Source organism: Microchirus variegatus (assembly GCF_963457635.1).
Source record: "Microchirus variegatus genome assembly, chromosome: 2".
NCBI lineage: Eukaryota > Metazoa > Chordata > Actinopteri > Pleuronectiformes > Soleidae > Microchirus > Microchirus variegatus.
Window position 1 is genome coordinate 30,652,429 of NC_139803.1, and position 25,553 is coordinate 30,677,981.

General features: G+C 46.0%; 1 protein-coding gene across 3 annotated transcripts in view; it reads right to left on the bottom strand.

Moving 5' to 3' along the window:
- meis2a (Meis homeobox 2a) overlaps nt 1-25,553 on the bottom strand; it is a gene marked incomplete at its 3' end in the record, with an annotated part of 70,414 nt that overhangs the window by 29,281 nt on the left and 15,580 nt on the right. For 2 of the 3 annotated variants that reach the window (XM_083885961.1, XM_083885959.1), the window contains exon 8: nt 10,424-10,569. In XM_083885961.1, the coding sequence (XP_083742087.1) occupies nt 10,424-10,569 (146 nt within the window). The remainder of the gene's footprint in view (nt 1-10,423; nt 10,570-25,553) is intronic. The other variant, XM_083885960.1, reaches the window with a different exon arrangement.

Sequence of the window (25,553 nt, forward strand, 5' to 3'; positions counted from 1 at the left end):
GGATTTGAAGATTTTTGAGGCTTTTGAGTGACCTCTGCCACGGACAAGCAGTGACAGGTACCGTATGGTGGATTTGTTGTAGCACTCTTTCCCCTCTCTCTTTCACTGTTTCCCCTCTACCTCTCTATCTGGGTGCATCACAAGGTCATTGACCTCCGGCCTAAAGCAAGGCATGATGGCTCCCTGGCTCGGAGGCTGTTGACAAGCGTCTGTGTTCTTTTCAACAACTCGTTGAACCACCCCCCCCACTCCTTCCCTTCGCAGGAATGTAACACAACCGCTCACTGAGGTAACCCAAGTCCCTCCCCTCTCCATCCTTCACTTACAGAAAGAGACAGAGCAAGAGAGAGAGTGAGAGCTAGACCAACTGGGGGTGTTAGACAGCTGTCCCCCATCTCCCCATCTAACTCTTGCTCCCTCTCCATTTCTCTTCCCCTCTTTAGATTTGCTTCAAGCCGACCGCCTTTCGGAATAATTAATGATGCAATTGAGCCAAGAAGAGGACTCTGACCAGCAGGGGCTGTTCCTGAATGCCTGGGCAGTCGTTTTATGGGGGAGCGAGAAAGACACAGAGAGACAGATAGGAAGAGAAAGACATAAAACAGTCAAGACAGTGAGAGAAAGATATTGTTAATAGTCTGTTCCCCCAACAAGCCTTTAACCAGTCTTCCTCTCTGTTTTCCCCCTCTAGTCTAATCCCACATCCCCATCCCCCCTCTCCTCCTCTCCATCCTGATGGCGGGATTGGGGGGCCTGACCTGTCTGGTGATTGATGGTAATGTCTCAGGAAGTCATTTTCCCCTACAGCACCCCGCCGCCTTTCACCAAGCCTGGTGCAGAGGTGAACCCATCACATGGGCGCTTTTAACTCTTTGCTCACTCACCGCCCAGGTCTCTCCAATCCATCTATCTCACATGCCCTCATCCCCACGCCGCCCTCTCCCAACGCACTGCAGAGCCGCTTAGTTGTAACACCATATTAGGGGCGGGAAAGTTGGAGCAGTCAGAGAAAAAGCGAGATTAAAAATGTTCAAAGACTCAGGTATCCTGTTAAAAAAAAAAAAAAAAAAAAAAAAAAGGCCATCTTGAAGTGGATCTGCCAAGTGGCCCCTAATTCAGGTTGCTGGGGATGGATACCCACAACTCCATTACTGTCAGCGCTTACCACCTCCATTATGGCAATTAGGACGTGGTTCCAACACTAGGAATGCATTTCTATACTATGGAATTGCTAACATCTGCTCCATGTGTCAGAGAAGAGTTGTCTTTTCTTAAACACATTCTTTTTTTTACACTCACACACTCCTCTAGTCCTTTCTTGCACTATTTCCCCAGCACCGCTCTCCACATTTATTTTCTTAATTCGATTCAAACTGTGCTTTAAAGAGATCCGTTCTCTGTTTGAGTCCAAATAACCTAAAATGATCCGTGAAGAGCCTCGCGGTTCCCCGTTTTCAATAGGCTTCATTAGTTTTTAATATCCAGCCCAGGAAAGGAAGGGAAAATGGCATGAAGATAATCAATGGAAAGGGGCTGGTAGCCTATTAATCTCCCCCAAAGGATTGTGGGTTAATACACGCTCTTGCATAGGCAAACATGGCTGTGTGGTGAACACATCTGTCTGCCTGGATGGGCTACTTAATGAAACAGCCAGCATTTGGCTGCTGAGATGGATGTTGTTCCCTGCTGAAAAATGAGTTCCCTGCACCACAGCGCTGAGGCAGAGCCACACATGATAGGGCTCCATTTAGTTTGCTGGGGACCTGACTGTGAGTCCCTGTGTGAGAGCAACTTCAACAACAATAAGGGTGCTGGTGCAGGACAGGGAACGCATGACCACTAGAGCAAGTCTTCATGGAGAGATCATATCAAGGAATCCTAAAGCGAACAAGAGTCTGAGTGATCTGGGAAAGAGGGAAGACAAGAAGAGAAGTCGTACATGTGGCAGATAAAGGCACACAAGGGGAGGAAAGAAATGAAGGCTGAGCCACCTGGGATTGATAAGCAACCTCAATGTGCTTGAGCAAAAGTTTGTTGCAGGGTCTATGTGTGAAAGCTTTGGTGTGTGTACCAGATTTTATGAATGTGCAAAGCATTGTTGATGCAACTTGTGTGTGTGCCCGTGTATTCTGACAGTGTCAGAGGTGACCCTTGGTCAGGGAGTCCTGTAACAGGAGCTCACCTCCGGTTCTGCGAGCTCTCCTCTCAGTGTGCTAAACAGCCACCTGAAGACAGGATTAGCCATTGTGACCTGGCCCCAGAGGTAACCGAGATACACCTCCGGGGGCAGACATGAAACACACACTGTCACGTGTTGCAGACACACAGACAGGTGGGGAGAGACAGATACAGAGGAAGATAGAGGTCTAAAAAAAAAGAAGAAAAAGAAACAGACAGGGCAGGTGGTGGTGAGGATTGTACGTGCTATAAGAGGATGAATACAAGTAGTATAATGTCTAACAACTTAAGGTGAAGGTGTTTTCTATTTACTGTCTGAGGAAAACAAAGTGTCGGAGCATAAGAGGATCGGGCAACACAACCCCAGTACCTTAGGCTAACTGAGATTTGTGCCTGAATAAAAATTGATGCCTGTCAGCCTGTGTATGACTCAACTCTGACAGCGTTGCATGCAAGTGTGTTTTCCACGAGTACACAGACATATAGTACATGCGTGCTGTGCTGTGACAAATGAGTAGTGCTTAATTTGCGACTGATTATGCAGGCTGCGGGTGCCCTAAACCCCTTTGAACTAGTAATTGCCCCTGGTTTCAGTAATGAACATTAAGGAGGATTCAGAAATGTGTGGCTAATTACACATTTGCCCCCCTTTTTAATTTTTTCATCTTCATAGTGGATGAAAAAGGGAAAAGGAGGAGCAGGAGTTGTAGTAGTAGGAGGATGAGAGCCAAGGAGGAGGTTCTAGGTTGGGAGGCATACACTGCTGTTGTTGCCCTCTTTATCTAAATAATTGTACAAGCTGGTTTATAGGCTTTAGAGAGGTGCTTTGTATGTCAGTCGCTGCAGCCCGGGGGATATGGGGGGAACTTGCTTGCCCCAAAATCAATATTCAGAGAGATTCACATCTGGAGCCAAAGCATGCTCTGCTTAGATTTGGATTTATACATTTATTTTTATTTTTTTTATTAGATCCCCCCCCCTCCTCTTTGCTCCTGTAATTCCTCTATCCATCTACTTTTTCTTATCAGTGTGTGGTACAGGGGCTCTATATCACACAGCCTCATATGTATAGCCTTGCATGATCTTTGGGGTAATGTGGCTGCAGAGGAGAAAATCTAACGAGGTCTAACGTGAACTGCTCTATCTGCAGAACAGATCCTGAAAACACATGGCTCAATACATGTGCTAGGCAGAACTACTCGGGCAATGGAGTATTCTGGGTAAATGGCTGCGGTGCAGGGATAGTCCACCGGGGCTGTAGTGGAGGGGGAAGAGCCGGGTAAAGCAGTAACAAATTGACCCGCTCAGCCTCAGGCTTTGATGTGGACTGGGCTCTCTCTTACAAAACCAGTCCATATGTTCAAAGAGGAAAACTGCAGATATCAATGGGTGGAAAAAAAATGAAAAGGTGAGGAAGTGGGGGGAAGAGGTGAGAACAAGAGACATGGCTCCCAGTTATAAGGACCCCACTGTGCTGGAATCCCACTGCATGCCCCTGGACTGAGTGTTGGGCAGAACAAAAGCATGCATTGGAGAAGAGTCGGGAGGGAGGGAGGGGATAAAAATCACACAAAATGGTCGGAGTGGGATTTGGTGTAGTCAGGGTCCCATGACAAACCAAACAGTGCAACGCGAGGTCTGTTTTTGATTTCTATTCAATGCCTCCATCAGTCCATGTATTCTCTCCCCTCTCCTCCCTCCCTTCGTTAGCCTGGTTTGCCATTTCCTCGCCTGTGCTGCTCCTGTTCCCTTTTGCATTTCTTCCCTTGGTGTGATATGAATATCAAAGCAATGTCGGGGCTGCTCGGAGGCCTGCAGCAGAATCTCATTGGCCTCCGTGGTCCCCAGCATGCAGCAGCCACCGTTTTAGCAACTCATGCCACAGCCCCCGCAATCAACCGTGGGGAGACGAGGCGAGCCTGTAGGGCAGTAGCCCTGCAAGGGTAAAGGGGGTAATTTAAGGAAACTGTCTCAAAGATGTGAAACCAAAATCCTCTTTTACATTTTGTTATGAGTAAGATAACCCCGGACTTGTAGAGAAGGGAAAACGGCAGAGAATCAGCTACCGCCATCTTTTCCACCAGGGGCATGTGTGATATCACATACTGCCCTGATTACACATGACATCATTCAGCCAGGTCCAACAGCCGGTGGATCGGTGCTATGATTGCAGCAGTGGATTGTGCTGCTGTTTTCTCAGCAGAGTGTAGGGTCCTTAAGACGTCTCCTCAGTGCTGTGCATGTGTGTTCTTAGAGGAGAGTTTATAAATCCCTCTATCCTCAGTGGGCCCAGCTCTGTTTGTATTCTTCTGCGGTCAGGGTTTGCAACTCACGCTGTGCTCGTGGTCTTCCACGGGGGACACCCCCATAGTCAAAGCTCATTTAAAGAAATGCACATTGCATCACATTTTCAGGGATTACTCCTTTGTATTTTCTTTGTTGTTGTCTTACTAGAGGATATGAAGCGGGGTTGTTTTTCTTTTTTTTTTTCTTTGGCGAACACCGTGGAGTTTCACACAGCTTAATCACCTCCATGCAGTGGGAGCTTGTCGTAAACAGTCCCTTTGCGAAAGCACTCATTTCTGCTACTTCATTTAACAACCTGCATTAAGATGCAAACAGCAGGGATGAAAATTAAGAGGGAGGGAGGGAGGGAGGGAGAGGGAAGGGAACAGAGGGAGGAGGAGAAGGAGTGGGGTGATACAGTTATCCCTGTATTTCCACATGCACAATAACATGATGCTTATTAAGAGGATAAGCGAGCCCATAGGAATGAAAAATTAAAACAAGAAGTGCAAACATGCTGTGTGCAAGGTTGTGTGTGCAAGAGGGAACAAGTGGATCGTGACCGATCTGGATTAGGGGGCAAAGTGTAAAGGTCTGATGTCGGAGCATAACATAAATTATTATATTATTATGCATAAATAAACTCATGGCATGAAGTATCAACTATGCCAGCACACACACTGTAAGCGAGGCTTGTGTCAGAGTTGTGGCACACTAACACTTAGAAAACGACCACAAAGCTGCACGGCAAAGTTGATGCAGCCTGTCATATAATTATACAGCCTGTGAAAATGGGAAGTCATTCGATCCCTCGTCTAAACTTTCATTCCGTTTTCTGCACTCTCCTTCTATAAAAAGCATCTTGTTGACATGGAGGGCTAATACGTTAACAAGCGCTGACAAGGAAGGTGAAGTAAAGGTGAAAAAAAGAGTTTCCAGAGTATCATATCGCTCTAATGTCTGAGTGTTTTAAGCTTCAGTGTCTTGCCGTGTGAGGTCTGCCCATGTTGTGGTAGCCCTTCTGTGGAGGAACAGATGGCAGACTGAGGGGGTTTGTGTCTCTTTACCAGGACAGCTGAGCAGCCGACGTTAGAAACACAGAGACAAGACAATAGATCGGCACCAAACTTCCAACACCCCCCGCAAAGATGTTCTCCACAGTCATTATGAGTGACTTTCAATGATCCCTGTGCTCAACACCACCAAACTATCCTGTCATATTGTCACTGGCGTCTGTTTTGCAAACACACACACAAAGCAAAGGGTATTGTCACAAAAGCAACGTGATGACTCTTTTTCCTTGTGATAGTCACACATTTGAGCGGCGGCGGTGAACCAAAACTGTCGCCTGGGTTGCTACGGGTGACTGAAGAGCTGACTTTTGGGCTTCGAGGCAAACGAGCACATGACAGATTAGTGTGTGGGCCTCCTCCAGGCTTCCACCTCCATGACCCTAAGGAGCCCCCTCTTTACCCCCTCCTCACCCTTGCTCTTACCCCTAAACCCTTCCCTGCTTCTCCTTTGTCTCCACTGACTGTTCATTGGAAATTCACACAACCTAAGCAAGCAGAAAGCAAACAGATCTTGAAACTGCAACACAACTTTCAAAAAGTTTATTTCTTGCTGTACACAGAACTGCTTCCAAACAATATAAATCTAAACAAATCAACAATGTAATTACACCACATGACTAATAGGCGACCTAAGTGAAATTAAACGCACTGTGCCATACTGGAAAGATGAAGACAGCTATACAGAATAAACAGCTCTCAGCCGTTCAACGTAAAAAAGGAGGAAGGGCTCGGTATTTCAAACTGTTTGCAGATGTGCGTCTCCACCAGTTAAACGCTGCTTGTGCTGGAACAACACACGAGGATTAGAAGGAGTAGAGGAGCTTAAAACAAAACTGGGGACACGACAGGGCCGACTGTTTAGTCTACACAAACAACATGCCCTCTCTTTTTCGAGGGACGCACTTTCTACACTTGTTTATCGTACGGGGACAAACATCCGTTGTCAGGGTTCGGGCCGTGCCTGTGCCCATGTCTTGTGAATGACCCTCGTTGGCTCTTTTATGTGAATCTATAAAGGGCAGTCGAGAGAGCAGCTCCCATAGGAGGGCCCGACCTGACGATGACACCGTGTTGTCATGGAGACTAATGCTATGTTGGGCTTGTATTGGGAGTGAGTGTGCGTGGGGAGGGGGGGGTGGTATCAGTAGTGCAACTAATGATGTTTGCAACACAATGCACAACGTAGGATATGCTCTCACTCCGGTTAACACCTGCACTAACAGATTAAATATGGCCACAGTGACATCTTGTAAATTACATTACATGATTTAAATTTGACCATAAGAAAATAACTATGATGTCATCGTGAGGTTTCTTTAATTCAATACTGGACAACACAGTTGTGTTGCTCACTGACTTTTCAAATGACCACGGGATATATCACTTCCCTTTTCAAAGATCCCCGGGGACCAATACACCTGGCTTAGCAGCTTAACAGCATTTCCCAAAACACAGCGCCAAAGTGTGGCCCAGCACAAAACCTGAGACGCTTGATGCTTGAGAGTGCTACCTACTTACTCATCTGACTGACCACTCACTCCCTCCCTCCCTCCCTCTTGGATCATGCATACACACGTGTGCTCTAAACTCCACACTGGCCTGGTTTGCTCCTGAGGTCCCCTATTTATTTTTCAAAGGTGTTTGAGGGTTTACACTACAGTCAAAAGACACAGCCAGGGCCCAGAGTGGTATCTTTGTATCGGAGTGCTTCCTGTTTTCATTGCGAGGCCGACCCTTGTCTTTACAGGGGTGAGCAAGGGCTAGCACGGGGGGGATAGCAGGGGGTGAGAGGGGAAGGAAGGCCAGGGGCACCAAGGGGCTAATTGAAGATTTTCAAGTTTGCTTTTGACAAACAAACAGGCATCACCTTTTGAAACAATAACAAACTCTATTTCATAATTTGTTTTCTATCTTGCGTTGCCTCTACCTATGCAAGTCTCATTTTGAAGTGAAGTATAACATTTTACCTCGAACAGTGAAGTTTACCTTTCTGATAACATAATCTCCCTGTAGTATTGAAAAGCTTATACCAACACTCTGGGATTTCCCTTCCGCTAATGTGGCTGGAAGACATCCAGAAACTCATGGAGAGGAGGGGGGACTTAGAGAGAGAGAGAATGAGTGGGTAGGAGGACAGAAGGAGGGAGTGGAGAGAGACAGTCTGACCCTTCTCTGCCAGCTAACACCAGCTGATCTGTCCAGCCGTTTGGATTACATATGGGGTATTTAAGGTTGCCAGATCACATGCTCACTAGTGCATGTGCATATGGCCTCAACACAAAACATGTCCGCGTTGCCCTAGCCTATTTATATTTACATTGATGCATATGTGCAGACATGTTTATCACGTCTTACCCTAAGATAGATTTATACGTTTAAATGACTTTCTACAGACAAGTGAGTGTCTGACTGAAGAAAAACCATCCTGTGATTTCTCTCAAGAGAGTGTGAGGTCAGCGTGAGGCAACGGGAGGTGGGAGGGGAGAGGGCGAGGGCAATTTTGTTATAGTGAATGCAAAAGCCAACAGTTGTTACTATTGGCCTGTGTTGTTTTTCGGCGTCTGAAGGGGGGTCCTATCCTTTTGAGCTTTTCAGAGGACGCGACAATGGCTGGATGTTGAGAACATATGTAGAGAGACCCCCGTGGCTCATGGAAGAGGAGCTCCATGCTGGCCCTGGCGGTTTGAGAAAATACAAGGCCACTCCTTTCACTCCTCACCTCTCAGTTAATGAATGCGTGAATGGCAGAATGCCGCTATAGGCCATTCAGGGGCCAAAGTCCCCAAGAATTCACCCTTACACAAACGCATCCAGCATTGGCAAATACATTTGCTTAACAAATTAAAAGAAAGGAGAAAGGCTAATGGGCGTGTGAGTGCGTGTGTGTGTATGTGTGTGTAAGAGAGAGAGAGAAAGTGAGAGAGTTTATGGGTGGTAGAATTGGATGGTGAGAAGAGAAGGGGGATAATTCAATTAGTCCTCTTCCTCAGTGGAGAAATGAAGGCAGGTTAAAAGGGAGGGATTATTATTTGTACAAGACCGGCCAGGGCTTCACACAAAAGAACCAAATAAAGATTGGAGAGAACATCTATGAGCAGGCGATGTGATAAAGGATGAGGGTGAGAGAAAAAGAAGGCCTTGAAAGCTTCTCTCTGTCTAAATTAACCGGCGCTCTGAAAGAAAATGTGCCTCTGCTTTCCCTCCTCCATTTCTTTCCACTCTTTCAATTCAATTTTAAAACAATTCTAAAGAAAATTGTTGGCGACTCGTCCAAACTCTCCGTATGTGCCATCCTGTCTTTCTTTCTGCAGCCTGTGCAGCTTTGTGAGGCTTTCACCAGGGAAGATTCTGAAATCATTTTGGTCGAAACTCCCATGAAGTGTGTTTATGACGTGCATGTGAGTACGAATGTACAGTGAATGGCACTCGCATAAACCGTGTTGCCTCTTTTGTTTGCTCTTCCTCTTCTTCATACACAAACAAAAATGTTCTACTCCGAGGTTGACGAGGAAAAAGACCTAAAGCAGAAAATGAATAGCTCCAAAATGATTTGCCTCCCTCCCGCCCCTGAGCTTCTGAATGAAAGCTTGTGTGTGTGTGTACGTTTTGGTGCGAGGTCTCCAGTCAGGGAGCGATAGAGCTGTGAACAGCTGTGAAGTCATTTTGATAATGATGAGAATAATAAGCATGCAGACTGGCGTGGTGGAGCCGCTAAGGCCTGCGAGGCTTAGGGCTTTGCTATTGCAGCTTCACTGCTCCTGAATAGATAAAAGTGATTAAAGCACTCCTGATTATCCCTGACCAATATGTAATGGATTTACAGCCCTTTCAATTAGGCCCTATTTGCTGGCCACTCATTATTTGGGCTTTTGGTTAGGCAAGGAGTGGGCACTGTTAGTTTGGTGTGGAATGGGGAGGGGGTACGAGGTGCAGAGGGGGCTCCTGACCTTCTTAAATGTGCGGATGATCCATATGGCTGAAGTTCTACACTAAGTCTTCTCTACTTTTCCTCTCTTCCCTCTCTCTCTCTCTGTTTTTTAACGTCTCCCTTCCCCCCACACATTGTCCCTGCATCTCTGGGACATGGAGCCATGTGCTTGGGGAGCAGCTTATGTGTCCTGGTGTGGTCACCTCCTCCTGAAATCTGACCTGCATTGCAAAATCAATACAGACTGATGTTCTGATAATGTCCTGACAATAGGGGAAGGTGGTGGGGGAGCAGGGGGGGTCCAGCCATTTGACACACACACACACACACACACAGAGGACACATACAGAAATAAGCAAGGAGTTTGTATGTATGTTAGATTTTTGAATATTGCAGAGCATATTTGACCAAATCAAAAGGGTGTAGAAATGTGAAACTGATCAAGTTTCAATACCAAAGACGAAACTTTAGACTCAATGTTGCTGTAAGGTCTACAATCCTAATTTTAAGTGCTATCCTCAGCTCTCATTTTAAGGACCAAGTTAATGCCTGACCCGAACCATAATCTCAGTTCCTCATAAATCAGGTTATGCATCATAAAGGTCCCCTGAGGGTCCTCCTGGTATTGAGAAGGTCAGTGATTATTCCAGAAAAGGTGACAAACACACACACAACCATCCTTCAGTATCTCTCACTCTTTGTCTTCAGTTTTTCTGCCACAGGAAAAACTTCAGGCCAAACCACAGACTGTTGGGTCATCTCTCTCATACTCAGAGTGTGCTGAGCAGAGCAAACAGTCCAAACTGATTAGATTGACCTGGTCAGTGTGTTCCTCTGACAGGTGGCTGACAGGTGAGAGTCACAACACTGCCATCACTCAGGACAATGTGACAGCTGTGCGTGTGTGTGTTTTGCTACCATACGTCTGTGTTCCCCAAAACATGATGGCTGTGCTTACCGTGAGATGCTGGAATAGCCACGCCCTCATGATGTTCGTGGCCACCTTGGGGAAAATGCCGCGCTTTTTCTGCCTCTTCTTATCCTTGTCTGGATCATCGTCATCCCCCGTGCCAGGCGATGCAACGCTGTTGTCTAAGCCATCTCCTGGACGGAAACCAAACCCAGGGTTAAATAACATCCCGGACTACACCATGGACTTACAATACACAGCTCAAAGCTGAAACTGAAGTACAGACAGAGGGCTGAGTTTAAGGCTGATGAAAGATGGATAAATGGACAAATACTACAGAAACCTATGAAAGAGTTTGAGGCCGAGAAAATCACCAAGGCACAGCCAGTGTTATGTAGTGAAGGTTTGAGGTTGGAGGGATTTAAATGGCCTTAGTGGAAGGCCTCTTTCAGAGAGAGAGGGGTTTACTTAGAGGCCTAGCAGAGATGTTCTATACCCCAGAGCACGAGAGAGGGGAATAGGGGTTAATGACTCTAATGTTATGGTTGGACACTGAAACACTCGTTTCCTTATTCCAGTTGTACAGTAGGAGGCAGAGAAGGAGATAAAAAAAAAGGACAAGGAGCCCTCAAGTACAGTATAGGCTTGGACTCATATCATTAATTCAATTAAATTTGCATGCTTGACATAATGTAGAGTATGTTTCCCTTGTCTTTTGAAGAGAGCCAAAGGGGACAGGAGGGAGCGACGCAGACACGTAACAGTATCACACACAGACGTTCGCGAATTGATGTTGCGTGCAGAGAGGCACTCGCACACAAACAACACTCAAAGGAGACGATCGTTCACGGCACACACTTGACAGGCATGAGTATTAAAGTAGGGATGTGATTTGGGGTGGTTCATTGTTGCACTTCGCAGCACATAATGGACTCGTCTGCTCCCCCCCCCCCACCCACCCACTGCATCCAAAACCCTGACTCTCTTAAGTTTCCCTTACCTTGAACAAAACCCCTCCCCATTCTGCCACAAGATTAGCATGACAGGCCAGCGGCGGCTTGGCCTGCATTAACGGCCAACAGTGTTTCATTTCAAGAAGGAAAAACATGCATATACCAAGATTTCTCCTTTAAATCGAAGTTTCCATCTTTGTCCCTGGCCCTTTTTTCTTCCTCTTCTTCCCCAGCATTAATTGTGCATTAGCAAAAATGATTTACTTTTAACAGTCATAGTTATTTTTTCTTGCCCCCGGGCACAAATGCCTTGAAAGCCTTCCTTGAGGGCATCTAAATTATGTATCTGAAAAACTCCTACACTAAGACAGAGAAGGACCCTGACGTTCTGAAAATTCAGACTTGCGTGTCCGTCTGTTTTTGGGGAGGCATCAATCACAGCCACCTATACAAGCCTTAATCTTGCATAAATATTTCAACTAATAACATTAAAAAAGGGAAAAGAAAAAAGATCCGACTGGTGCTGTAATCAAATGCAAAATAATTGAAGAATACAAGGACAGCAGGGGCCCTCTCTTCCGACTACTTTACCCACTTTCTTTTACTCTTTCCTCCCCCCTGTTTTCTTCTCCCTCTGTCTTTCTTTTCTGTCTGTGCACAGTGTTTTCCTTCCACATCATTAGTGTAGAGCCACACGAAAGAGGAAAACAGAGAAGTGCAGACTTTGCGCTCTCTCTGTGTGAAGTTAAAGAAGCAATAGCCCTTCAGAAGGACATATGGGAACGGTGACACAAACTCGGGGTGTTGTAATTGTAGAACGGGCATTCATTAGCGGCAAATGCCGTAAATCCCAGACTAAGTAGGAATCCTTGTTCAGGAAAGCCTAAAACAATAAACGTTGGTCTGGCCATAGCCCTCCCTGACTGTGAGGGGCTTCCTGAGAAATGTGACCCAGGCGGAAGTAGACTCTAACTCCCCCAGTTCGCTTTCAAACTTCAGTAACAACACGACTGGTGAGCTGTGAATCTTAACCACCCTCCTTCTTGTTTCTCTGCTTTTGAGCTCCACTGAATAATGTTGATACAAAGTTTGGTTGTTTGTTTGCGCGCCACTAGGTTTTGTGTTGATTTTCGAGCGACTCTTCCAAATCCCTCTCCTGCTGTGAGCAGTCAGGCTCATCCAATGGAACACTGTGGCCAAAAGGCTGGCAGATTAATTTTATTGACGTTTCCATTTTCACTGCAATGCGATAGCTTCCCCCCTGGCCAGGGCCAGAGCGACCCATGCGTATTTACAGACTGACCTGTCACTTCATTACCCAGCATGCACGCTGCCTCATGCCCTAGCCCGCGAGGGTGAAACTAGACTCCAAGGCTTTCAGCTTCTCTGCCTCTGTCTTTCTCTCACTTGTACAAGGCTACTGTCATGTGTGCTCAGGTTAGACATGTGATATTCACGCAGTCATTCAGAGCAAAGTATTCATTTGTGAGTTTAATGCAATATAGTATAGATGCAGAAACAAGATCAATTGCAGGCAGTGGGTGGAAAAGCAAAGAAAGAAAGAAAGAAAGAAAGCAGGGAGAGGAAAAGAAAGCACAAAAAAATAAAGAAGACCCAACTTCCACAACCTCATTACATCTAAAGAAGCTGGTGCTTTGCATCCACCCCCACTCCTTTCTTATAAGCGAGAGAAGGAACGCTGCGGGGCAAATTGTCCCAAACGCTAATGGCTTCTGACTGTTCCCTGGCAACTCTGCCATTCTAACCTGTGTGGATGTGCACTCTGAAAAAAATGGGGAAAAGAAAAAAAAAAGTACAGAGCAGAGCAGAGCAGGGGGAAGCGTCCCATCATCTGGCCATGTGACACAGATGGGGGTTGGCTATTAAGAGGCAGCCCAAAGGCCTAGGGGAGCTGAGGTGCTGGAGTGTAGCCCCAGGCACTTTTGGAAAAGCAGCGCCCTTGGAGACGAAAAAAATACAGCCTCCCTTGTCTTCCCTGACTTTCTTCCTCTCTCATTCTCTCTCTCTCTCACCCACTCTATCAATATCTTGACTTAAAGTGTTCGCAATGAAAGCGCACGCATATTTTCATATGCACACAACCTGCGAAAGTGTAATCAAGCAAGATGGACGACAATAGGCAGACGCAACGAGGGTGAATGAGCACGCTAGCAAACAAACAAGCAAGTCCAAGAGCACATTTACGCTCGCACACATTCCCTCTCTCTCATCACCAGTGGGTGGTTATTAAAAATGCATTCAGATATATCTCCCTGCGAGTAAATTGGTCTCAGGGCTGAGCTCATTAACGGGTTGGGAAAGGACTGTAAACACTCTGCAACTCTGCTTATCTAATGTTGGCACATTCAGGGTCGCTGCAGGATTTATCGCACCAAAAAAAATTGGTCGACCATAAAGTTTTTTACAGTCTGTGCTCAGAGTAAAAAGGGGGGAGTCCTAATGACTGTACAGATCATGCTTCATATCTTGAAGGCACCCTATCCCTAAGGGAAGCGCTGAGGTCTAGTCAGTCCTGGGAGCATTACCAATATAAGAGTAAAGCACGCCAAGAATACACTCCCTCTGTTTCTCCATCCTTCCAAAATACCCATGCAACGCAGTCATAGCTAGTTATTAAACAATATTTCAGACTTACTTACTTAAACCATTAATACACCTACTGAAGAGCCTGGAGACTCGGCTTTAGATGTGTGCTCTGTATCGTTCTAAAGGCTGTGCAGAGACTTTGCACTGGGAGGCCCCGGCGTTTGTTTCAGGTTAATGAAGCACGAGTGTCGAGGCAGTGGCTTATGGAAGCTGCGGTTAAAGTGACTAATTACAACAGACCCCCCACACCCCACTGTCAACCCAGACTACTCAGAGTGTTCATCCAAGTGGGATGAAGAGAGGAACTCATGAGGACAGTTGGACAGAGGGAAGAGAAGCAGAAACGGGTTGTTGCAGCAGAGGTTTCCTTTGGCCTTCTCTACCTTTGCATACCATGGTGACCAGGCCCTCCAACCCTCCCTCCTATTACACCACCTCTAGCCCCTGCAGGCTTGGCTGCAGAGAATGAAGAGAAAAGAAGAGGGGGATTTAGAGCCTCCCTTTCCCCTCTTTTTTTCTCCTCAACTTTTCAGCCAACATAAGCGGCGTTTAGCACATTCAGTCCCCCCAAATGGCAGCGAATGAGAGGAGCAGTGGGGGCTCCTCTTTTGTCCTCCTGGTTACCCCTTTTATTTACTCTGGATTTACGAAGGGGTCTTTGCAAGGCTCTGGGAGCACATGCTCTCGACGCACACACATACACACAAACACGCCGCGGCTCTATTCACACTAGTGGAATGGCCGGGCCCTCTGTTGCTCTACGCTGACTGGGGGGATTACAGGTCCACTGGCTATGACCGCATGCTAGCAATATGCTTCACACTCACATAACATGCGACACAGAAGAGTGTTAACGACGAGAACGTAATCCCTTTAATGATTAAACACATGCTTCCGCATCCAATTTCTGTGTGTTTGTGTGTTTTTGTGTGACCACACACCATATGGTGAACAGCGCTCATTCAGATCCATACAGTAGATGAGGACCCTAAATGGAGCTGTTTTAGTGTGCACCATTGCAGCCACTGTGTTTTACGCTGATTATTTCCTGATCTGTGCTTAAACAAGCGGCAGCCCCCCTTGCACTGGACCATAAAACAACAGCTTAGTAAACAGCAAGCATGCTGACAAATTGGTAGTGCTCAGACCGCCAGTCATTAACAGCCCTAAAACCTGTCAGAGCAATTACAACAAACTCTCTCCTTTAGCAAGTCTCCCTGCCAAACTGAGATGTCACCACCCGCCTCCTCTTTACCGCCCACTCTCACCACCAGGACACTGGCTAAAGGTGAAGGGGAAGCAGACTACCACTTCCCCCCCCCCCCCAGATCGCCGACAAAAACGGTGACATCCTAGGGAAATGAGGACAAACCATCCCAAACACAGCTGTATCTGCATCCTGGGTGCCACGAGTGAGTGGTTCCTTTTGCATGAGAAGTAATGTGTAGTTGTCTCAGCCCAAAAACACATCATTAAGTGTTCCCTTAAATGAAGTGGAATAAGAGCTTCTAATTAGATGTTTTTTTGCTCCCTATGTACAGGGAAGTGAGGCAGTCAGGCAGTATGAGAGGAAGGGAGGTGGGAGGTGTGGGGGGGAGGCAGTTGCTCGACAACTCCTGTACCTCTTCTCTTCTCTCTCTCTCTTCTCCGCCCCTTCTCTAAGCCCCCTAACCCTGCCATCAGGCAGATATCTCTCTGTCATCCCTGGAATGCCGTAGATAACTATCGCCTCTCCACTGATACAAGGCCTCTCTCCTCTCACAGGCACAGCGTTGACCCCACTGTGCACATCCCATCCATAGAGGGTGAGGATGAAGTGGAGTGAGCAGAAGAGAGGAGGGGGGTGAGGGTGTAAGGGTTGGAGGTAAAACTTGTTTTTGACAGCCAGTTGGGCTATTTTACCTTTTAACCTCTGATATGGGCTAGAGGAAAGCCACACTCCCCTTTCAGCTTCTCCCCTGGAGCCAAAAAGGAATAGTTCTTCTAGAACAGGGAGCGAGGGAGAGAGGGAGGGAGGCCTAGTTACTGCCTACAACTCTTCTGATGCTTTCATAAGATTATCATCTGCCAAGAACCTAAACCCTAAGCACTGGACACCCAATATCAAAGCTGAACTAGTTAGTGGTGTAATTAACCTTCGACTTGAAGCAACAATTATCTTATTACATCATAAACTGGTTCTTTTGAGAGTCACACAATATTTGCTCAGGCCTCCTGGGACCGTAATAAATTTTTTTTGTCGTACTTTTTCATCCAGCTCTGTGCATTTTTATGTGCATGAGAACATCACTTTTACACAGATGTGTGCATAAAAGAGTGAATGTCAGCTGAGATACGGCGCTGGTCGTCTAAAGGGGGGGGGGGGGTATTTGAGGAGTGGAAAAAAAAGATCCAAAGAAAAGAGATGGAATAAAGATGTATAAAAGAAAAGAGGCAGGCTCTTGCAGATGTCAGGACCCAATTTGCATGAATGGCAAAGGGCTAAATTGCAGGGGATGGGGGGAGCTGCCTTCCCCCCCCCCCTCACCCCGCTCTTTTTTGGGGGGGACTAAAAAGGAGTTGTGATGCCCATGACTGCCCCTCACTCAGCAGACAGAGATCAGTGGCTAATGAAGGGCTTTGGGTCTCCACCAGACATTTCACACTCTCTGCCTCCCTGATAACTCCACCCCACTACACCCTGTACTCTCTGACGCTGCTGAAGAAAACGCTGCTGCACATTAGCTTACATTCTGAATCGAACGGTGCTAATTGGTCTCACAGGTAATCTCAGTTCTTCATAAACAAATTCATAAGCCCACCAATGTGACCGTCTTTTCCTTTCTTGTGTTTCTGTTTACGCAGACGTCGTACAAGGAAGCCAATCGGTTAAAAGTGTGTTCATTTTTTAAACTGTGTATATTGATACTCCTCCTATATAATTTATAAATGCCCACAGAGAAGCATACCTAAATTTTACGTTTTTAATGATGCATTAAATATTAAAGAAAAGGTATTTCCCAGAAGCTATTGGGGCTATGTTGAATTGAAACAAGTGTGATCATTAGTAGAACAAGCTGTTTCCCCAATATTTCCCCTCCTAAAAAATTGCTCTACTTTGGAATGATAATGTAGTGACTGCACGGAAGAAGAAAAAAAAAGATGAGACGATTCAGGACAAAAGAAAACAAAGAGATGGAGAGCACGCAGATGCATCATGTGGTTCAATCTGCTGGTGAAGAAATGCCTTTGTAATCCCCGTTAGGAGCTATTGTATATCAAAGGCTTCTACCTAAACTGCTAGAAAGAGCAGATGAATGCAGGTTGCCAGATATAATAGTGTGCGGTTTTGTAATTCAGAACAGCTTACACTGTTTGAGGCGATGTATTATAACAGCATCAGCAGTGATTCTCTACCCTCAATTGCAATTTAAAGCCAAACAAATAAACTCCTGTGTTTTCATACTCAGACAGGAGGAAAAGTTGAATTTGTTGCAGACGTTGCTTGCACCTGACGGACAGTGGCATCAAAGCCGAGTTTAACAAAGGTAGGCATTTCTGCACAGTGTTAGGGGGATTGGGAGTAAATGGATTAAAAGGTTTATAAATCAACAAGTCAACCATCAGATTGTAGCCTCTGCTCAGCAGCCCTCTCATCAGCCAAATGCCATGAAGTTTTCTTTTTTTCCCTCTTCTTGCTCTCTATTTTTTTCCACACAAATGTCCTGGAGGCAAGGAACAAAGCAAGCAGAACTGATTACTGTGCTGTTGCCCCGCTCCGCCAGTCTAAACTCTGTTTGGCTTCCTAATGAGCTCACTAAAAACCCAATTCATCACCCATAACCCCTTCTCAACCTGCCTTAAAATCCCCCCATTATGGGGAGTCAAGGACAGTCGATTTGTAGGCTTTTTGGGGTGGGGGTCAAGGGCTGCGAAGGGTAGACCGGCAGTGGCTGTAGTAACAGTGCAGCCAAGGTTATTTTGACATAAGGGATACTTCCTATGTGACTCAAACAAACTTATTCCTTTGAACAGTTTCATCCTCCACAAAATATTATTTTAGTTTTTTTTTTTTTTTTACCAATTGAGCATGGTGGGTTGTTTTTTTCCCCATCCGTTATGCCCCCTCTCTCACTTTCACATCAGCGCTATCCCAGAATGAGCTGAGGAATGTCCAGCTCGATGGCTGCAGCGGCAGGAATGTCCCGTCCCAGTCAGCTTTCGCACCGGAGATTTAAAACGTTAATACCCCCTTTCGTCCCATCCCCGCAAAGACAGGAATTTTTGGTGGGAAGGGAGCGCAGCATGGACATAGAAGATGGGGGGAATACAGTGAAGGATATCTTGACAAAGAAACATAGGATTGGAATAGGGTGTTGGTTGGAAAACGGGGGGAGGGGGCGACGAGGGAGGACAGAGGAGGTTAGAAGTAAACTCCCACAGTTCCTCATTACATAGAGTTGAAATGAGCCTCCTGACACCTGAGCTGTAACCAAGAGATTACAGAATTGATGAATCCTCGGTTTAAAATGCGGCTGTTTTATTCTGCTTTAGTAATTAATTCTTTTTCCGATGGCGTATTGATTAAGCATAGCCCCTGATAAAGTTCAAACTGAGAGAGCGATTCCTCCAGGGCTTTGGCTTGGCCTGCTCTGGAGAGTTAATGAAAACTTCCTCCCTCCACCTGCATCTCCCTCTCTGTCAACACAGTTTACCCTCATAAATTAGTCAGATGTGTGAGGAGTGTGGATGTTGCTTGGTTGCTACTAGCTTTGTCTGCCCCTCTTGCAAACATACAAACACAAATGCAGGCGCTCTTGAATCCTCAACTGATTCCTTTCCTCTCCTCCCTCGTTCCCACTCTCACCCAAACAGGGAATCCTAGCATAGAAAGAGCGAGAGCGTCTCCTTTTCACAAAACCACTCTTTCATCCATACAGATTTGAGTGAAAAAGTCTGATTAACAGAGAGCCAGTCTCTCTGGGAAGCCAACTCGCAGAGAGAAATCAGATATCGCTTTACAAGAGAGTCAGACACTTGTGTCTCGTCGAGATCTCTCACCTACTGACTCCTTTACGAGTCAATAACCAGGACCCAATGTCCTCCACTGGGCCTTGGCACACAGAGAGACATGGTGAGCCAACAGTACTGGTGCTTATTGCCATAATTATTACTATGTATGATAGCAAGAAAATAATGCTACACACATAAGATACTACATTTCCACAGTCCTCAGCTTGCTAAAAGCATTTTTTTCCAATATTAAAAACTAATGAAAGATCGAATGAATTATGACAGTGGAAGAGAAAAATATAATTAGAAGGTGGAAGTCGTGCTTAATACATTTACGCGAGACTATTTCCTTTCCCTAATGGAAGTGCAGCATGCAGAGAGGGGGGAGGGGGGGTTTGATGAGGCCCAGTATTGACTGCATGCCCTGCTCCTTAAGGTAAATCCAGCAGGTCATTTCATTAAGGCCCAATTCTAGCACGCTAATTTTGAGTTTAGGGGCTTGACAGCTGTTGGCAGTGGAAATTGCCAGGGCACGAACAGTGAGAGAGGAGCCTATTACTGCTGTAAAAAAAATACAAATTACAAAGTCCTTGGCTCAAATGACTGCCCTTCTTTGCTGACCCACCAAAATGCATATTTCATAATTTTACCTTTTAATTCACGGCACAAAAAAAGAAATGATAATTTAATGAAAAACAGAGAATGAAAAAGCCTTAAATACAATTCTGCTGTAATTATGCTGTAAGATAGAAATATATATATTCTGCATTGATTCAAATGTTTTCCTAAATGAAAGCTTTCATAGTCAAAAATCAACCAAACCAACTGTTGGTTGTTATGATGTTGATGGATGGACCTCACTCCTGTTATGAACTATTCATTTCCACGCCCGGAAAGTTAATGTGCAGAATTAAAGTTCCAGAAAGAAGAAATAAGCGCTTCCTCTGCTGCTATTAATTAGCAATACACTTTAGCTCTCTGCTATTTTTTTTGAAGCACTCCATCATCTCCTTTTGTTTCACTCTCTTGTCTTTTTATTTATTTATATACTTTTGCAACGCCTTTCATTATTGACTTTTCAATTTTCCCTCTCACACCAGCAGTAGAGCAGCACCAGTAGGCTTCTGTGGTGGTGCCCAGCCCAATAACACCCCCAAGCCCACTCTCCAAGACGCTGGCTGGGGAGCCCTGAGAGCCGGGCCGGGCCCTACAGCTCCCAGCAGCCCACCGCTCACTCCCCACGAGAGCAAAATCAAAAGAGAGAGGCCCTTAAAATATAACCATGGGTATAATGAGGGTGCTCCAAAGAACAATAAGCATATACACCAAAGGAGAAAGGAGAGTAGGAGTACAAAAGAAAGAGAGAGCAAAAACTACAGGAATGTTGGCCTTGGTGAGTGCATGAGAGACAAAAACAGAATGATACTGTGCTGCGGGAGAGAGGCCAAAGGGCCACAGCCAGTGGTGATGGTAGCTGGGGCCACGCATCCATCCAATCATGTATCTGAACCTAAAACAACAAGGGGGTCTGCCGCATGCCTCTGGAGCTGAAGGAAGCCAAAGGGAGCCAAAGGGAGCACGACTAATTTCTGCACAACAATGGGCCTGGATGGGCGCCCACACAATGGCAGGTGCTTTGAATAGCAGCAGGAGCCCTTGCAGCGGGGATCTTCTCCTCTCACACTCAGAGGGTTTGAGCTCTGGCTTGTGTAACCTCTCATTTTCAACCTGGCTTGCCTTTGACTCATAAAGGATGAAAATGATCTCATGGGGGGGGGGGCAAAGGAGTAGGAGAGAGCGAGGCCTGTGAGGCACAACGCACAGGTCCATTTGTGTACATATATCCTTCTCTCCTTTTAGTCTATGTCAGATTGTTATCAATATATCATCTGTTAAGGCAAGTGCTTGCCTAAACAGTCACAGCATCTGACTCACTCTCATTTGCTGGTCCACATTTATTTCCCCACATCATTCTCATTTTTCTTCCATCGACTGTTGTTGTTATTTTCTGTTTTTCTGTTTGTTGTGCTGCTGCTGCTGGGCTGTCCTGTAGGCCATGATGCAGTGGTAAAGGCACCCCCCCACACCACCACCACCACCACCTTAAGAGCATTCTTTCCAGGGTCAAAAGGTCAGGCTTCACAGATGTCTACTGCAGACACACAGTTGTCTAAAGACTGCATCCCTGGGACGCAGCATTTGTACTAAACAAAGCAGCTTTTCCCCCTCACTTTAGAAAATGTTTAATGTTTGTCTCACTTTTTCCCACCTCTCTATTTTCATTGTGTTATTTTTCAATGAAGCTATAGAAGCAGTGTGTTTTTTTTCCAAGGTGGAGGTTTTTTTTTGTGTTTGGATAATGAAAGAAAGCACTGGTTATCACAAGATAGTGCTGTTTTCTGCCTGCTTTCATTCTTCTAAACACTCCCCGTCTCCCTAAGTTTCCTCCAATTGTTCTAATGGGGCCTTAGTCATCCTTGCCTGGTGGCAGAGGGAAAGATGCTTTAAAAAGTATTTTTTTTCTTTTTCTCAGTGTGTGTTGCCAGGCGAGGAAAAAAGAAAACATGCAGCGACTGTCCTGAAATACATACTGACAGACGGATACGTGAAACCCTTGAGTAAGCAGGGCAGAAGCCAAACAAAGAGAGGAGAAAAAAACTAAATGAGCAGAGAGACAATATTTGAACGATATTTGAACATCTCTGTGTAGCCTCAGTCTCCAAAAAAAGAGAATTCCTCAGCCAAACGGCTTTCATTAAAGGGAAATCAGTTTCTGCTTTTTTAGGGGGCGGAGCGTAACACTGAGAGGAGATTGCTAGCATTTGACCATTTAACATGCGAGTTCTGCCTCAGAACATGGAAGAGTGTGTAATTGGAACAGCATTTTTAAAAAATCCAGGCACTGAGCTACCCTTGAATATCTCACTCCTCTTCTTTCCCTTGTTTCATTCCTCTCTTCCTTGGTTCCCCCCCCTTCAAAACATCTTCCACGTATTCCGCAAATTGATAACCCTGTAATAATGAATCATGGTAAATGCATAATGAAGGTTTTTCTCATGCTTCAGCCCTGCAGCCAGCCAGGATGCAGCATCTCGTTTGGCATGTTTGATTCGGTTTGTTGTGCATTTAGCCCCAGTGTTCCTTCAGAGTGTTCACTGCTTGGGGCATGTAAATAAGAAATTATCCTTGCTGAATAACATGGTTAATACCTCCTCTGGGGTAATCAAAAATTATTAGACGCTCGCTACCAATAAACATTAGGGCTCATGGCACTAACCACTGTCAAATCGCTCACCTCCCCAATAGCCATAAAATGGCTGAACAAAAGTGATCAGGTGTGGAATAAGCACTCTGGCTGCATGGAAACTGGGAAACCGCGGGACTTCTATTATGCCCAAAAAAGAAGCCCTTGGCTTTAAGAGTCATTAAAGCATGTACTAGAGTGGGAATCAGACTAGAAAATGAGCTTATCTTGCATAATGCCATCAAAAGCTTTGCATAAACGCGGAAGATGTGCAAGTGTGTGGAAATCACCGGCAGAGAGGAAGAACTGGGGATTGTAACACACTTCCTTTATCATCCTCCCACTCTCTTGGATGGTGGCAGCACAGTTAAAGCATTACCTGTAGGGTATAGCTGCTGCTCTGCTCAGTTCCAAATATGCTCCAGTGTGTAAAGCCCTGCTTACACACAAATGAAAACCACACAGCAAGTGAACAAGCTATAGCTGGCCTCGCAAAGCCACTCTACTCCACCGCGCAATGTATTTTGGGAGGGACGTTTTTGCTGTGATGTGGGGTTTGGACATTAGGGGGAGGAGAATTGGGAGGGTGGGTGTGGTGGAAGAGATTAAAGAACCAAGGGAGGCAGAAGAAAGGGAAGAAAGTAAAAGAGCACAAGGCCCATTGGTCAAACACAAAGGGGGGAAGAGGGAAAAGAAAATTTGAAGTCAGGGTTAAACTCCAAATAAGCACACCTTAAACGGGTCAGTGTAAGCTGGCAGTCAGGGTTTTTGGAGTTTCTCTGCAGGTGTGCCTTTGACTGACTTGGCCTCCGTAACCCCTCTCTGATCTAGAATGGGGCCCAGGGTCGGACATAGAAGAAAGTGGTGGCATCTCGCTGCCTCTGCAGCATGCATGCTTACACTCTCTGTAAACACACACACACACAAACACAGTGCCAGACGACGGGGAAAACAAATCTGGTGAGGACTGGAGCAATTGGATTATCACCTCTTAAGGGCGACTGCAAGCCTGACCCCCTTCAGGCGAGCCTGCCGAAACAAGACGGAACATTTCCTGGGAAGACACTCCTTTAAAGAACCAAAGCACTGTCATCCTTGTGAAAATACAGCAGCGGCAGCATTAATGGACGTGGAAATGCCCTTTGGCGCACACGCTCAAATCCCTTTTAGCCATATTACATCAGACCTCTGTGCACTCCTCATCACTACATACACTAGAGTAATCAGCAGTGGAACATGGGTGTGTAAACCCACTGTATAATGAACTGACACAACAGCACTGCGCTCTTTGTTTTTGGTCCCAGCCAAAGAGAGAGAGAGAGAAAAAAAATCATTCTCCCTATACTGTAGTTCAGTCATGATTACGTCCCTGCAACAGTTTCCTTTCTCTTTTTAATTATACACAGCTCCCTTCCAGATAAGCTGGTCTTCATCTGCCGTTCAGAGAAAGACCGAGAGAAAAGAAAAGAAAGGAAAGGAAGGGAGAAAAAAAATGTTTCCTCAATGCTTCCCCTTCATGGCGCAAAGCAGACATTCTCCTCAGCTGCTGTCAGAATAATCTGGGTAATTTTTTCCCTATGTTCTCCAAACATTAGTTTGCACATTAGGTTGACCCAGTTAATGTGTAGGACCCAGATCCTGGGCAAGCTAGGCCACGCTGGGCTGGGCCGAGTCCCTCTGAGGGCCTGTTCATGATTATGGACCAAAGGGACCAGAGAAAGAGAGAGAGGAGGAGTGGAAAGCTGATGACGATAATAGGAGGGATAGCGGTGTTAATGGAGGGGGCAGAGTGGTGGTGATGGCACCATTTCTGGAAGTCTCATCCTTTTACTGTATTTATGTTGTTTCTCTGAAGATCTGTAGACTCTAGGAAACTAACATGGGGTCAAAAGAAAGACAGAGCGAGAGAAAAAAGGGAAGAAAGGGAGCGAGCGGAAGGGAGGAAGGAAGGAGGGAGCTGAGGGAGCTGATCATTCTCTTTAATCACATTCTGGACCAGGGCCAGGTAGTCTGCGGTACTGAGAGCAAGACATAGAGGGGTGAGTGAGGGGAGAGGAGTGTGAGGGAGACGGCAAAGGGAGGAAAGGGGGGGGGGTGTGGGGGGGGGGGGGAGAAAGAGAGGAGGAATAAATGGAAAGAGAGTGAGAGGATGAGAGAGAGGGACTTATGGAGAGTGGGGATGAGCCTGAGAGCAGAGCCCCTTGAAACTGCCTGAAGTGCAGCAGCGCTTAAGCAAGGGTGCTCATATGCCCACACATATTATGTCTGTGTGTGTGTGCGTGTGTGTGTGTGTGTGTGTGTGTGTGTGTGTGTGTGTGTGTGTGTGTGTGTGTGTGTGTGTGTGTGTGTGTGTGTGTGTGTGCGAGGGAGAGTGACAGCCGTTCCCGTAAATGCCCACGAATGCTGAATCCAGCAAGAATCTGGTGTTAGGGCAGAAGCAGGGGGGAGAGAGAGAGAGAGAGAGAGATCCATTTTAAAACTATGTGCATTAACTATACTTTTCCCTATAGATTAAGCACTCCACATGAATAATTTAGCCTCTCTTATGCTAATGGGATCATGAAAGTATCCCCTCCATGCCGTGTTTTCCCCCCCTCCACAGCCAAACTCTTCTCAGCTTTCAACAGTGTGGCCCTACCCCTTCCCAACAAACCATCAGACAGACACATATTGCACTGTTTTCACAACAGGCACCTGACTAACATGGGCCTGACATGTAGTGACAAGGCTAAAATTGCGCTGAGTCGCTCATTGGGAAACACTGTTGCGTTGTTATTCTCATTAACCAGGTATATCTTCTGCTTAGTTGTACCATTAAAGTGCAGTTTTACTCCTCTGAATGTGCTTTTTAACTGTACTCGGTGTAAGAGGCAAACTCCACTTTCTGGTGGCTTTACTGTGGCTCTCTGTGTTTTTCTTTGAGAGGGGGGAAGTGGACACATCCTGTGTGTTTATGTGTTTCTTTGGCCTTTTTTTGTTTCGGCCTCTTGCCACCGCACACTAAAACATACCCTTGCCCATGTGTAAAACACACACACACACCCCTTGTTGCTCCAGCATTGTGTTGGCGGCGAGGTGGGGGCACACTGTGTGTAAAAAATTATCAGTGCTCCAACAGCTGGGAGTGAGCGCCATGAAACAGCAGGGCTTGGGTCTGCTTTATTGTTTATCTGTTGTTTATGGGCCAGTGTTCAGCTTTAATTACTACACTAAATTAAACTCTAACAGGCACTTAGAGGAGAACCAGCCAGCACACACACATGCAAGTGTGCACGCACGCACGCACGCACGCAAACACACACCTCACTGATCACTCGCCACAGCTACAATATTTAGCAGAAAAACACAGCAAGGCTTCCATCTTGTGTTAAACTGAGATGAT